Source organism: Dromiciops gliroides, chromosome 2 (genome assembly GCF_019393635.1).
Source record: "Dromiciops gliroides isolate mDroGli1 chromosome 2, mDroGli1.pri, whole genome shotgun sequence".
Classification (NCBI taxonomy): Eukaryota; Metazoa; Chordata; class Mammalia; order Microbiotheria; family Microbiotheriidae; genus Dromiciops; species Dromiciops gliroides.
The window spans coordinates 542,361,156-542,375,863 of NC_057862.1; the positions used below are offsets into that span (position 1 = coordinate 542,361,156).

The following is a 14,708-nucleotide window of genomic DNA, read 5'->3' on the forward strand; positions in this document are numbered from 1 at the left end:
AAAAAAAAAATAGGTTCTTTTCATTTACAATTACACTTCTAAGGTTCCCATTTTGTAGATGAGGGAACTGAGTCAGAGTTCTTCTCTGGCAGGATCAAAATTCAGAGCTCTCCTAAACTTGAAAGAAATGATTCTTGAGATACACGTAATCTCTTATTCCAGGCAGTACTGTGCCTGACTGAGCAGCAGAACATGATTTCAAATTTCTCTGCAAAAGCAGCTTAGTTATTTAGGGGTGGGCCAGGCCAAACCCCTTGGATTTTTCTTTCCTCGCTGGGCACCTCCAGCCAACATCTGGCTGAGGGAGACAGATTAGGGACTGCAGAACACTCACTGGGAATCTGCCATGTATGTTCTAGGCATAGGTTTTTAGACAAGGAAAAACCAGCTTTGGTGAAGTCCTCACCAGGGGTGAGGCATGTAAAGTTTGGGGATTTGAAAAACAAACCAAAAAATCCAACTACCAACATTCTTGTCACAATGAGACCTCTAACCAGAAAGTAGCCACCTCAGGTCCAAGCCCAGCTATATTAGTTGGGAAACTATACTGGTTCAAAGTACTGGAAAAGTAGAACTGGGACTCAGAGTGGTTGAATGCTTTTTTTTTTGGTGAGGCAATTGGGGTTAAGTGACTTGCCCAGGGTCATACAGCTAGTAAGTGTTAAGTGTCTGAGGTCGGATTTGAACTCGGGTACTCCTGAATCCAGGGCCGGTGCTCTATCCACTGCGCCACCTAGCTGCCCCCGTGATTGAATGCTTTTTAAAGCTGGATATAACATGGTCTATTCAAGTCCTTTTTCCTGAGAAAGGAACAGACCCAGAGTATAAAGTGACTTATTCACTTGAATCACTGTGTAGTGCCAACTAGTCCTGTGCTTATCCCCCACTACGCCACACTGAAATACTTTCTTAATTTAAAAAATTATAGAATAAAAAAAACCACACTAGTAACCATGCATACCACATTTTAAGCCCTGAGTCAAGGCTTCCATTAGTGCATTTGTAATACTGCAATCTCATAGATGCTTGGGCTGTACAAATATACAAAAGTAGAAAAATGTAAACAGATATGACGTTGAAAACAATCATAAGCCATCAGAATACCTCCTTCAAGAAACTCCCGTACTCCAACTGCCTCTTCATTGTTTTCCACAAAGTAGTGTATGAACAAAGTGATTGGGAAGCCAAGAAAATGGTTCCTTCACAGCACAGGAGAGAAGAGTCATCTCTGCCCAGAGAGATGTCTGGAGATTTCTCAGGGCACCAGCCGTTTCCCTTTTTTTGTTGTTGTTGATGTCCCACAACCAGCACACACACACATGTGCATATATGCATGCACATATATACACACAGATTTTAAGGCAAATAAGCCCTACATACTCCTCTAACTACCACCTTAGAGCCAGTGTGCCCTAGGGCAGATAAAGCAATGGAGACTATTATCTCTTGGTTTTACAAATGGGGAAAACTATAATTCAGACTCACATCTTCAAGACCTCAACTATATTTGTCCCAAAAGGTCCACTGGGTATCCATAGAATAGAATTCTCAAAGGTCAGGAAGATTCTTGGCATAGCTTATATGCCTGATGACTGTTCTTCCAGAGTGAATGTATTCACTTTGTCAATATCTGAGACCCCTTCCCCCTTTATGGTAGATGACAATTGGTTTGGCTCCTCACCCTCTCTTTTCTGGTGGTCATGGAGCCTTTCACTGATTTTGTTATGGATAATTTCTCTGGCAGCCCTCTGATTTATCTTACCCAGGGTCTTCAACAGGATGTCCACGGTAGCAGCATTTCCAGTTTTTTTCAGCCACACTATAAGTGAGCAATGTGGCTAGTCCACGACATTACTTATAAGTGCTCTGGCAATTTTGATCTCATTGTGGCTCAGCCCCAGTTGCCTCATGAACTTGTTCCAGGATTCCCAGGGTACATCCTGTTCAAAGAGAAAGACTTCTCCAAAGCTGGAGAAGAAATAGAACTATAAAGTATTTGTTGGTGATTGATTAGGAAAGGAAGCCTGAAACAGCCTAAGTTGGGATGGGGGGAAACTTCTAGAGATATGAAACGAGTCAGTGAGGCTAGCTGACATGGGGACTGGGCTACTCTGATATAACTTGACTGTTTTAGGTCTCCTTTCCTAATCAATCATCAACAGATATTTTGGCCATGTTGGAGGTAGGAGGCAGAGTATGCCTGCTAGATTAAAGGGGACTGGAAAAAAAAAAGTTTAAGACATAGCTGCTGCCCTCACAGGGCATATAGTTTAACTAGGGAAAACAGCAGTCTTCAGCAAATGCCAAATGAATGTTATATACTGTGAGTACTTCAAGAATTCGGGGAGAGAGGTGGTCATTTCAGGCTATCATGGATTCAGACAGGCAGGGAGTGAAGAGGAATAACAGAAGGAAGCTACAAGAAACCTACTGAGCTTTTCAACTTGAGTGGGCGTTTGATAAACAGCTATCACCAGATTAAGTGAGATAGGGCAGAAGACAGGAGAAAAGACAGCTTTTGTAGCTCTACAGATCTAGTTGAGATTGGGTGGGGGAGCGCACAGAGCAGGAAACAAGTCTATAGGAACAGCTGAAAAAGGCTAAGGAGACTTAACCAGTCAAAAGCAGGTAGTCAGATTTCAGAAGTTGTAAGTCCATGGATCTTGGTTCTCTATAACTACCCCCAAAGCAGGGGTTTTTCTCAAGCATGGTGAGAGATATTACCTAGTAAGGGGAAAGATATTAAGACTTTTGAGTTCTACTAGCTGGATGACCCTGGGTGAGTCGCAGTAACCTTTCCAGGCCTGAGTTTCCTCATTTTCAAAATGAGGGGCTTCTCAGGGTCTCTCCCAGCTCTCTGGTCCTCCTCTCTCTTCTCTCAGAGCTTTGTGCCTCCTGTCCTGTCAATCAGTCAAGCAAAAAACTTTTCAGCAAAGCCTCCTACCTGCCCAGCACTGTGCTCAGTGTTATGGGGGGAGGGGACTGCTGGAGGAGAGGGCATAAATTAAGGTCTAGTCCCTGACTGCACATAACTGGAAAAACAAAACAGATAGGTATAAAGCAATTAACAAATAATATGAAATAATAAACAAAAATTAGCATACAGTCAAGTACTCAATCGTGTGGCACAGATGTGGTTTGTTGTAGGAACCGATGAACGAGATATGAATAACAACTGACATTTGTATAACTTTTTAAGGTTTACAAAGGACTTTACATATATTATCTCACTTAAGCTTCACAATCATCCTGTGAGGTAGGTCTGATAGGTATTATTATTCCCATTTTAAAGATAAGAAAACTCATTATGGGTTGAATAAAACTGGAAAGGACACCTCTATGGATACCCTGCTGGAGACCCTAGATGAGATACACCAGAGACTACCCAGAACAATCTTATAGCCATCTACAGAGGTAATGACTTGCCCATGGCTACATAGGTCATAAGCCTGTCAGGGATGGGATTTGAACTCAGGTCATCCTAGGGCTGAATTGGGTGTTCAATCCATTAGATCACCTGACTTAATAAAGAAGGGCTAGGGATGGCTGGGGAAGGTATCATGAAGGCTTGAACTGGTCTTGAAAAATGGATGTATAGGGGGGGCAGCTAGGTGGCACAGTGGATAGAGCACCAGCCCTGGATACAGGAGTACCTGAGTTCAAATCCAGCCTCAGACACTTAACACTTACTAGCTGTGTGACCCTGGGCAAGTCAACCCCAATCCCCAATTGCCTCACTTTAAAAAAAAAAAAGGATGTGTAGGGTGTGCACAGGTAGTATGTTGAAGAGGAGAGAAGATGAGTTGGGAGGTGGATGGAGAAACAATAAACACAAGCAGGGGGACCTAGATCACTCTTTCTACTCATCACCTCAGGGCTATCTATCTCCCTTACCTTCACAACAATTACGGCAGGAAGAAACACGGAGAGCAGCCGTGATGAATAATGCTATCAACAATGAAGCTCCTATCTATTGATTTCTTGTCTATAGACAGAGAAGGAATGGTGAATGTTCACCTTCTGACCACCCAGTTCCCCCCAACTACTCCTATGCACTATGTGAGTACCTGAGAGCTGAGGGTAGGCACACTCCAAGTCACTCCAGTGACTGTAAGAGCTGACTTCCACCATCCCTTTGGGACACCTGAGCATAAAGAAATAGGAGGGCTTGAACCAGATGTAGGTGAAATCATTAGGAAGAAAGAAGGCAGGGCCAGATTCAGAAGATGGGCAAGGAAGGGTGCTGAGACTGGGAACAGCAAGTCATGCTGTTTCAAACATTAGGTGAGGCCTGAAGGGCCTTCAGGGTGGCTATGCCCACCCAAAGCAGAATAGTGAAGTTGTTTTGGGAAGAGAAACAGAGGTTTTTTCCTTTCTTTTTTTTTCTTTTCTTTTTCTTTTCTTTCTTTTTTTTTTGTGGGGCAATGAGGGTTAAGTGACTTGCCCAGGGTCACACAGCTAGTAAGTGTCAAGTGTCTGGGGCTGGATTTGAACTCAGGTCCTCCTGAATCCTGGACTGGTGCTCTATCCACTGTGCCATCTAGCTGCCCCCCAAGAATCAGGGTTTCTAGATGAATGGCAAGATCCAGAAGCACTTGAAAAAAGGGAGAGAATGACGGCTATTTGCCCGGAAGAATGGGGGGGGGGTGGAAAGGACTGATGGAAAAGCCCTTTTTCTTTGTCTTCCACTAGTAATCCCCAGCTCTGGGGAGACCCTCCCCAGAGTCCTTACTTGGATTTGTACTTTTTTGCACATCTTGAAGGGATGGTCTTTTGGACATAAGGTGCCATGCTTTCAATGACCCTGGGTGTTGCAGGTGGTACTACATGGCGTCACCTCTCCCTGGTCTAAGGACAGAGAGAATGAGTTATGTCTGCAGCACCACCTTCCCTTTCACCCTCCATGGCCAGTCAGCTTCAAACTCCTCTACCCTCTCCAGGGCAATTCAGTTCAGCCTGAGAAATCTCTATTGACCTCATTTCCCACAGTTGTTCATTATACAAGGAGTCACATCAAAGTATTTTGCACACTCAAAGGGCAGACAATAGGGGGAATTCATGTAAAATCAGGATCATTGCAAAATATACTCATTTTCAGAAAAGGAAGTGTGGGGAAAAAGCCCGACTCCTCAGATACAAGATTGCTACCTTAAACTCTGTCTACACTCATTTGCTGAGCCACCAATAGTTTCTTCTGATGGTGTGTTATTGCTTTTTGATCACAGGATTCTAATGCTTCACTCTCTCAAAATCCATTTAGACTTAGATTTCCCCTCTGCCCTCTGCTGGTTAAGGGCAGAAATCATCTTGTAATTCAAGTGTCTTAAATGTAGTTCCTCCAACCCTCACCCCCAACTATCTTAGAACCACATTGTTAGAACTGGGAAAAACAAGGGACAGCTGGGTGGTACAGTGGATAAAGCACTGACCCTGGATTCAGGAGGGCCTGAGTTCAAATTCAGCCTCAGACACTTCACACTTACTAGCTGTGTGACCCCGGGCAAGTCACTTAACCCTCATTGCCTTGTAAAAACCCCCCCAAAAAACCAAAAAACAAAACCGTTAGGGGCAGCTAGGTGGTGTGCAGTGGCTAGAGCACTGGCCCTGGAGTCAGGAGGACCTGAGTTCAAATCCGGCCTCAGACACTTGGCACTTACTAGCTGTGTGACCCTGGGCAAGTCACCTAACCCCAATCGCCTCACTAAAAAAAAAAAAAAAAAAAAAGAACTGAGAAAGGCTTCAGGTATCACCTAAGGCAACTCCTTCATTTGACCAATGGGGAAACTGAGGCCTAATACTCTTTCCATTATACCACCCTGTCTATTCTAGCCCTCCTTCCCCAATACCTGGCTTGTAGATCTAACAAGAGATGGAGGAGGAAAGTCCATTGGGGTACTCTGTAAAGTCTATTTCATTATGGCAGAGCTGAAGTGGTATTAAGGTATTGTCCTAGGAGACAAATATTTTTGTCTTTTACTCTTGTAAGGTGTGACTTTTTCTATGGCTCACTTAAAAAGGACTTTAGGGGATCGAGTTACAAAAGCAGGAAAGAGTCATTGGCAAAATCAAGCCTGAAACTCACTTTCCTCTAATCATTTCTGCCCCTGGGTACAAGGCTTCATCAGTTCTGGGTAACCTTCCCTTCCCCCACTGGCCCTGCTTTTCAGCTTATATATTATCTTCCCTGCATTAGACTGTGAGGGGCAGGGACTACCCTATACCTTTCTCTGTATCCCCAACTCTTAGCACAGTGCCTGGCTTATAAATATTTATCAATTATGACTCTAATGGAAACAACCCAAGTGCTCTTTGTCCCTGAAACTGGACAGAAGACTTGGAACTCCCTCTGTGTGCCCAAGGCACTAGGCATGGACAATGAGGACAAAGGAGAGAGAGCTACAAGAGCTCATCCTCTCTCCTCTTCTAGAAAATGGGGTGGGGAAAGATGCAAAGAGGTAAGAGACTTTCACTCAGAATACCTGCTACTCACTGGACATTCAGGCCACGTCTCTGGCATTGTTGGATGCCTGCTTCACGGCAAAATAACCCTGACTAAGTGGTGCCAGTCAAATCAATGAGGAACTGTGGAGACAGAGAAACAAGGACTGCTATGAACCCAGATTCCTCCCTGCTTCTCTTGCCCATCCCACTCTCCATCCCTACATCATGCTCAGTATGTTCAGTTCAAGTTAATTAGCTATAAATATATTAACTAAATTGATGTTGAAAGGTTTGTATTTAAAATTTCGTTAATAATGAAGGTCTACCCAATCTCCTTGATGTGCAGCAATGGTGTCCCTCAGTTTTGCCAGTTTGAAAAGCAGGCAAACCAATCAAATAGGGATCACTATAAAATGTACTCATTTTCAGAAAAGGTGAGAAAAAAGCCAAACTCTTCTAATGCGGCTAACTCTTGTCCATAATCAGTCTTGGTCCCTTCCTGTCCATAGTTTCTGCTCCTTTTTTAAAATAGAATCTTCTTTTTTTCTAGTTACATGTCAAGATAGTTTTCAGCATTCATTTTTGTAACATTTTGAGTTCCAAATTTTTCTCCCTCCCTCCTTTCCCTTTCCCCTGCCCCAGACAGCAAGCAATCTGATATAAATTATACTATACAATCATGTGAAACATATTTCCACATTAGTCATGTTATGAAAGAAAAATAAGAACAAAAGGGGAAAACCACAAGAAAGAAGAAACAGACGAATAAAAAAAACAACAAAAAAGTGAAACTAGTATGCTTCTATCTACATTCAGATTCCACAGTTCTTTTTTCTAGATGTGGAGATCATTTTCCATCATGAATCCTTTGGAATTATCTTGGATCATTGTATTGCTGAGAAGAGCTAAGTCTGTCACAGTTGATCATCACACGGTGTTGCTATTACTGTGTACAATGTTCTTTTGGTTCTGCTCACTTCCCTCAGCATCAGTTCATACACATTTTTCCAGGTTTTTTTGAAATCTGCCTGCTCATAATTTCTTTCAGCACAATAATATTCCATTAAATTCATATGCCACAACTTGTTCAGCCATTCCCCAACTGATGGGCATTCCCTCAATTTCCAATTCTTTGCCACCACAGAAAGAGCTGCTATAAATATTTTTGTACATGTGGGATCTTTTCCCTTTTTATGATCTCTTTGCGATATAGATCGAGTAGTGGTATTGCTGGGTCAAAGGCTATGCATAGTTTTATAGCCCTTTCGGTATAGTTCCAAATTGCTCTACAAAATGGTTGGATCATTTCACAACTCTACCAACAATGCCTTGTTTCTCCTCCTTTTGATAGTTTTTTTGGTTTGGTTGGTTTTTTTGGTGAGGCAAAGGGGGTTAAGTGACTTGCCCAGGGTCACACAGCTAGTAAGTGTCAAGGGTCTGAGGCTGGATTCCTTAGGTCCTCCTGAATTCAGGGCTAGTGCTCTATCCACTGTGCCACCTAGCTGCCCCACTCCTTTTGATAGTTTTAAAAAAAATTTTTTCTAATCCTAGGAAACAAGTTCCAGCCCTTTTCTATCTCAAAGGCTTTTTAGGCTTGCTCATACTCATCTCTAATATGTTTTCCCATTTCCCTCTATTAGAAATTTGTACAGGAATAAAAAAGTGATACTGCCAGTACCCACTCCACATCAAGTTCTTCAAGGCCAGGGACATACTCACCCATCAAAAACCAACAGGAAGAAGCCTGTGAGCAAAGCAGGCGCTGAATCATTCTTTCTCTGCTTGTAAAAAAAAAAAATTATGTCAAGTGCTTCACAACCCTTAAAAAGCTAAATAAATAAATTAAGAGTGCTGGGTCTGGAGCCAGGAAGACCTGAGTTCATCTCAGACAAGTAATAGCCTGTGACCCCAGGCGAATCATTCAACTTTTGTTGGCTTCAACTGTAAAATGGAGATAATAATCGCACCTGACCACCCAGGGTTGCTGTGAAGAGAAAATTAGATATCATGATGAAGCTCCTGGGAAACCTTAAAGTGCTATATAACAGCTGACTGTTTTTAAGGTGGTAAGTTCAGTCAGTCAACAAGCATTTATTGAGTACTTACTGTGTGCATAGATAGGGAGGAAAAGGGGTGAAAATACAATCCCTGCCCTCAAGGACCTCACATTCTAAATGGGGAAACAAGCATGGTGCCTCATACATAGTAGGCACCTCATAAATATTTACTAGCTGACATGCAAGAAATTGTACACGCAAGGTATATACAGGGTAAAAATGCAAAGTAATCTAAGAGGGAAGGCATTAAAGAGTAGGGACTAGGAGAGACTTCTAGAAAAAGGTGAGATTTGAGCTAAGTTTTGAAGAAAGGCAGGCTTTAGGAACCAATCTATAATACTGGACTAAACCACATATGTACATACATACATATGTGTGTGTGTGTATGTGTGTATAAAAAGGAAGGAATCATTTTATAAGTGTGGGAAACTCCTTCCATCAACACAGATGGTGATACAGAGAAATGACCTTACTTTCTAGGATCATAGAGTTCATATCAAAAGTGAAATTTGAGGGGCAGCTAGTTGGCACAGTGAATAAAGCACCGGACCTGGATTCAGGAGGACCTGAGTTCAAATCTGGCCTCAAACTCTTGACACTTAACTAACTGTGTGACCCTGGGCAAGTCACTTAACCCTCATTGCCCTGCAAAAAAAAAAAAAAAATGGAATTTGAACTCTGGCTTTCTTGACTCTAAGCCTGGTATCCATGACACCAGAGATGTTTATAGCTTGCTTTGTAAATATCTGTTCATTTGTCATTTCCCCCATTATACTGTGAGCTTCTTGAGGGTAGGGACTGTCTTCTGCCTCTTTTTGTATCCCCAGTAGGTAAAGCACAGTGCCTGGCACATAGTAGGTACTTAATAAATGTATACCTGCAGCCCACAACACTCCTGTTGTTTCTTGGGTTTTGTTTTTGCAGGGTAATGGGGGTTAAGTGACTTGCCCAGGGTCACACAGCTGGTGTCAAGTGTCTAAGGCCGGATTTGAACTCAGGTCTTCCTGAATCCAGAGCCAGTGTTTTATCCTGTGGGGACCAATTTTTAACTGGGAAGTGTTAGCTAAGCGGCTCACCGCAATATTGGGGCAAGGAAGGAGACTGGCTGCCTCCCTCAAAACAGAACAGGATTTATTTTAACAAGAATGAACTTTTAAAAAAACCACAAACAGGATCAGTAGGATCAAGGGAAAGGAAATAAAATGAGGAAAGGGAAATTATACAACCTGAAAAAATACCACCGCCCAGGAATCAGCTGAGAATACACAGCAGAACTCCTGTCTCCTTCCAGCGTCCAGCTAGAATGCCCAATTCTCCCCCCCCCATCCCAGAAAAACCCCACACAGCCCCAGCCAATGGGATGGCTGCTCTGACAGTCACATGACTGCCCTCACTAGGCTTCCAATCATCATAATTTTGCCAGGCCTATGTAGGCATCGGCGAGTGGTGATGATGTGAGGTGCCAGCACCATGGCAACAGCTACAACCAGTGGGTGGAGTACCGTGCAGTTTGCGGAGCCCCAGGAGTGCGCGCTGAGGCATAAAAACCTCAAATAATTAATTCTTTACAATCCACTGTGCCACCAAGCTCACAACACTCCTGATTAAGGCCCAAACCTGATTAAAATGTAATTGGAAAATATTTAACAAAATAAACAAATGAAACATAGATAACATTTCATTTAAAAAATAAGTCAACACGTGGTCCATGGGGATCTTTATGTTGAGACTGGTGGCCCCTGTTTCTATCTGAAGTTGATACCACTGCCTTAAACCAAGCTGTAATGAATACACCAAAAGGAAAGTTCTGAGATGAAATTCTTATAGATTTGCAAAGAGAAATCTTGGTATCAGAGAACAAAGGAAAAATATTCTTTGTTCCTCTCTGGTAGAGAGGTGGGGGACTACAGGTCCCCTTTGCGGGTGGAGCTGTGCATATGCTATCAGAGGTGGTGGTCACTTAGTTTTGCCTAAGTGATTTTCTTTGTTATAATGGAAGGTTCACTTCAGAAACATAAGATATCCAAATTAACAAAACATGAAATAAAGATAAAGCAGTCTTATTACAGAAAAGGAAATTGAACAAGCAACAAGGGAATTTACTGTTGTTGAAACTGCAAATTGGCCTAATCTTCCTGGAACACAATTTGGAATGTAAGAAAAATCATTGAATTATTCTCAATTTTGACCCAAAGATACCCCAATACAATATAAAACTCCTTAAAGGGAGAGACTCTTTCATTTTTTTGCTTTTGTAGTTCCAGTGCTTTGTTCAATTTGTTGTTGTTCTGTTGTTTCAGTCATGCCCACTCTTTGTGACCCCCTTGGGGGATTTTTCTTGGTAGAGATACTTAAGTAGTTTGCCATTTCCTTCTTCAGTTCATTTTATAGATAAGGAAACTGAGGCAAATAGGGTCAAGTGACTTGCCCAGGGTCACACCTCATCTGAGGCCAGATTTGAACACAGGAAAATGAGTCTTCCTGACTTCAGGCCCAGCACTCTCCAACCACTGTGCCACCTAGCTGCCTTGTGCATTTATTGAGTACCTACTTTATGTCAGACAGTATGATAGATACTGGGTATACAAATACAAAAAATGAGAGGGTAGGGACTGTCAAAGAATGTAGGAGGGCTGATCCAGATGAAGTTACAAGTGAATTCTTTCCAAAGTTTAAAGTGATATACCTATGCTGCACAACTTATTCTCAAAATTTGAGAAGAAAAACTGCACCAAACTTCGTTGGTAAGACAAATATAGTCAGTATTAAGAAACTGTGAAAGACTTAGCTCTTCTTGGAAGATCACTGGCAATACAATGATCCAAGACAATTCCAAAGAACTCATGATGGAAAATGTTCTCCACATCCAGAAAAAAGAACTGTGGATTCTGAATGCAGATTGAACTATATTATTTCTACTTTTGTTTTTGTTTCTTCTTTCCAAGGCTTTTCCCTTTGTTTTGATTCTTCTTTTACAACATGATTAATGCAGACATATGTTTAATGTGATTATACATATAAAACCTATATCAAATTGCTTTCTGTCTTAGGAAGAGGGGAGGGAAGGGAGGGAGGGAGAAAAATTTGGAATTAGAAAACTTATGAAAACAAATGTTGAAAACTATCTCTCTACATGTAACTGGAAAATAACAAAATACTTTTATGATTTAAAAAAATAAAATATATGTTGACTTAATTTAGAGGCTCTTTGTAAAATTCCTACTTCATCCTCTGAAACAAATATTCATGCATAAGCTGCAATTATCTTCATAACAGCCTTTTTACAAAATTGGCATCAAAACCACTGAAATATTATGTAAACAAAATCCCATAAAATGATCTCTCTTTTCTTTGGATGCACAATAAAAACAACTCTGCCAACTCCTTTTTCTTTTTTTCTTTTTGCCTCTCTGAGACTCAGTAATCATTCTTCCATTTTGCAGCAACTTCCTTTTGTCTTCTACTTTCATTCATATTAAGAATGTCAAGGTTGACAATGATTCATGACCGTGATTCAGAATCCTCCAGGATTCTGTCTGCTCTTTGGTCAAAGGATGCCCAGGTCACTATTTACATATCTGGTACCACAGATGACTCAGAGCATCTAAGGTTCAAACAAAGAGCCCTTTTTACTGGAATCACATCTATAAAATTGGCATAATTACTTTTCCCAATAAATTACTTTTTGTAACATCCCTCAGATAGGCCCCCTTTCCTGTGACACTGCTACCACCCTAATGCAGATTGTCACCACCTTGCACCTGGATTACTGCAATAGCCTGCAATACTGCAATGGGTCTCCCTGCCACAAGTCTTTCTCCGCTTCAGTCTATCCTATCCTCCATTCAGATGTCAGTGATCTTCCTAAAGCATAGGTCTGACTATGGTTTTGACTCTACTAAATAAACTCCAGTAGCTCCCTATTACCTCCAGGATCAAATACAAAATCCTTCCTAACCTGGCATGCCCAGCCCCTCCCTATCCATTCATGAAGTTTAACTCAGCCTTGGATACTCAATACCTTTCCAACTCCTTCAACTCCTCGCCCAACCCCTTGGAAGGATAAAACCCTAATCTCCTCCCAAAGATTTCCATTATGGGGGACAGAACTCCGGACTTTCTAGCTCACTCCACTTTCCACCTGCAGCCCTACTTGTTTTGAACTCCATGGATACCCTCAGCCAGATCCTCCGGCTTAGGACTCTTCTGCTTTCCAGCATCCTTCCCCTATTAGATTATAAACTCCTTGAGGGCAGCAGCTGTCTTTCTTTTTCTTAGTTGTATCCGCAGAGTTTAGCACAGTGTCTGGCATATAACAGGCACCTAATCCATGTTTATAGAATTGAAATAAACTCTTATACCTCACATTCCTACATACTCTGTGATCCATTTGACACTGGCTTTCTCACTGTTCCTCAAACTAGAAACTATCTCCCAGTCCTGGGCATTTTCCCTGGTTGTCCCCCATCCCTGAAATGCTCCACCTTCCTCATCTCTAACTCTTGGCTTTTCTGGCTTTTTTGAAGGCCCAGCTAACATACCACCTTCTACAGGAAGTCTTGATCCTAGTGCTCTCCCTCTGATGATTTCCAACCATCCTGTATGAAACTCGTTTTGTACATAGTTATTTGCATGTTACCTCCCCCACTGGACTGTGAGCTCCTATAGAATAGGGACTATCTTTTGCCTCTCTTTGTATCCCCAGTGTTTAATTAATCCCCAGTTGCTTAATAAATGCTGGTTGACTGACTACTTCCCAGGTCTCTTATGAAGATAAAAATGGGAGGGGGGGCACGGAAAGGAAGCTGCTCAGGACTGAGAGCTATCCTGTATTTTTCTTTTTGTCAGGGGTTATTACCATGCCAAGTAACAAGTAACTTATCACCAAAGGCTGGCTTCACAAGGCTGTTCCTGAGAAAGAAGACATAGTTTAAAACCAAGACTACAGTCAAAACCTTCCTATCTCTTCTAGCACCTTTACCTTGGCAGGGCCTCCCCTTTAGGGCATACTACTGAGGAGAAATTTCAAGAATAGAGATGGAGATAAAGTAGTCCTTCCTTCAAGAATCTCCCTCCCTTTTTTAATCTCCCAACACTTTTGCTTGCTTCTGTTTTCATATAAAGAGAACCCATTGTTTAGTCTGTGCTGATGAGGCCTGGAGATACCATTAAGAGTAGAAAGGAGGGGCAGCTAGGTGGCACAGTGGATAGAGCACCGGCCCTGGAGTCAGGAGGACCTGAGTTTAAATCCGACCTCAGACACTTAACATTTACCAGCTGTGTGACCCTGGGCAAGTCACTTAATCCCAATTGCCTCACCAAAAAAAAAAAAAAAAGTAGAAAGGAGGGGGAAGCTAGGTGGTGCAGTGGATAGAGCAATGGCCCTGGATTCAGGAGGACCTGAGTTCAAATCTAGCCTCAGACATTTGATACTTACTAGCTATGTGACCCTGGGCAAGTCACTTAACCCTCATTGCTCCACAAAAAAAAACAAAAACCAAACACACACACACACACACAAAACAAATATGAGTTTGCCCAAGACACTGGTAATCTGTAGAGCAGGATGTCAAGTACAGGGCATCTCCCCTATATATCCACACACATCCAGTCCTCCCTATTACAGCAACTGTATGGACTTCTACTAGCAAGGTGTGTTCTTTTTCCATGGGTGGGAATAAGTTTGCCCTGCAGAGGGTGATGTGGTCAGGGGAAAGCGAGATTCCAGTGACCAGGGAAGGTGTCTGAGGGCTGAGACTCAAGGAAATACCTGGGTGAGATAACACGGGAAAATGAAACAAAATGTCCTTCTGCATCTCCAGGCTTCATCTGTATAGACCAAACAGTAGGATCTCTTTATATGAAAACAAAAGCAAGGAAAAGTGTCTGGGGACTAAAAGGGGTAGGGAAATTCTTTCTTGAAGTAAGAACTACTTTATCCCTGTCTCTGTTCTTGAAACTTCTCAGCAGGATGACCTAAGTGGCTTTTCAGTGGCTTCACATTTTGTGGTTTAGTTGTTTTCAGTCATGTCCAACTGTCCATGACCCCATTTGGGGTTTTCTTGGCAAAGTTACTGGCCTGGTTTGCCATTTCCTTCTCCAACTCACAAGGAAACTGAGGCAAGCAGGGTTAAGTAACTTCTGCAGGGTCACACCACTAGTAATTATATAAAGTAAGTTTTAACTCACAAAGATAAGTGTTCCTGATTC

General features: G+C 42.2%; 1 protein-coding gene across 1 annotated transcript; it reads right to left on the reverse strand.

The window, feature by feature from the left end:
- Positions 1-58: 58 nt before the first annotated feature.
- On the reverse strand, positions 59-8,164 carry TNFRSF10B (TNF receptor superfamily member 10b). The gene is given in 7 exon segments (XM_043981069.1): positions 59-1,968; positions 3,910-3,985; positions 4,068-4,262; positions 4,576-4,848; positions 5,847-5,949; positions 6,496-6,582; positions 8,120-8,164. Coding segments are annotated over 7 exon segments (1,170 nt in total). The 3' UTR covers positions 59-1,577.
- Positions 8,165-14,708: the final 6,544 nt, after the last annotated feature.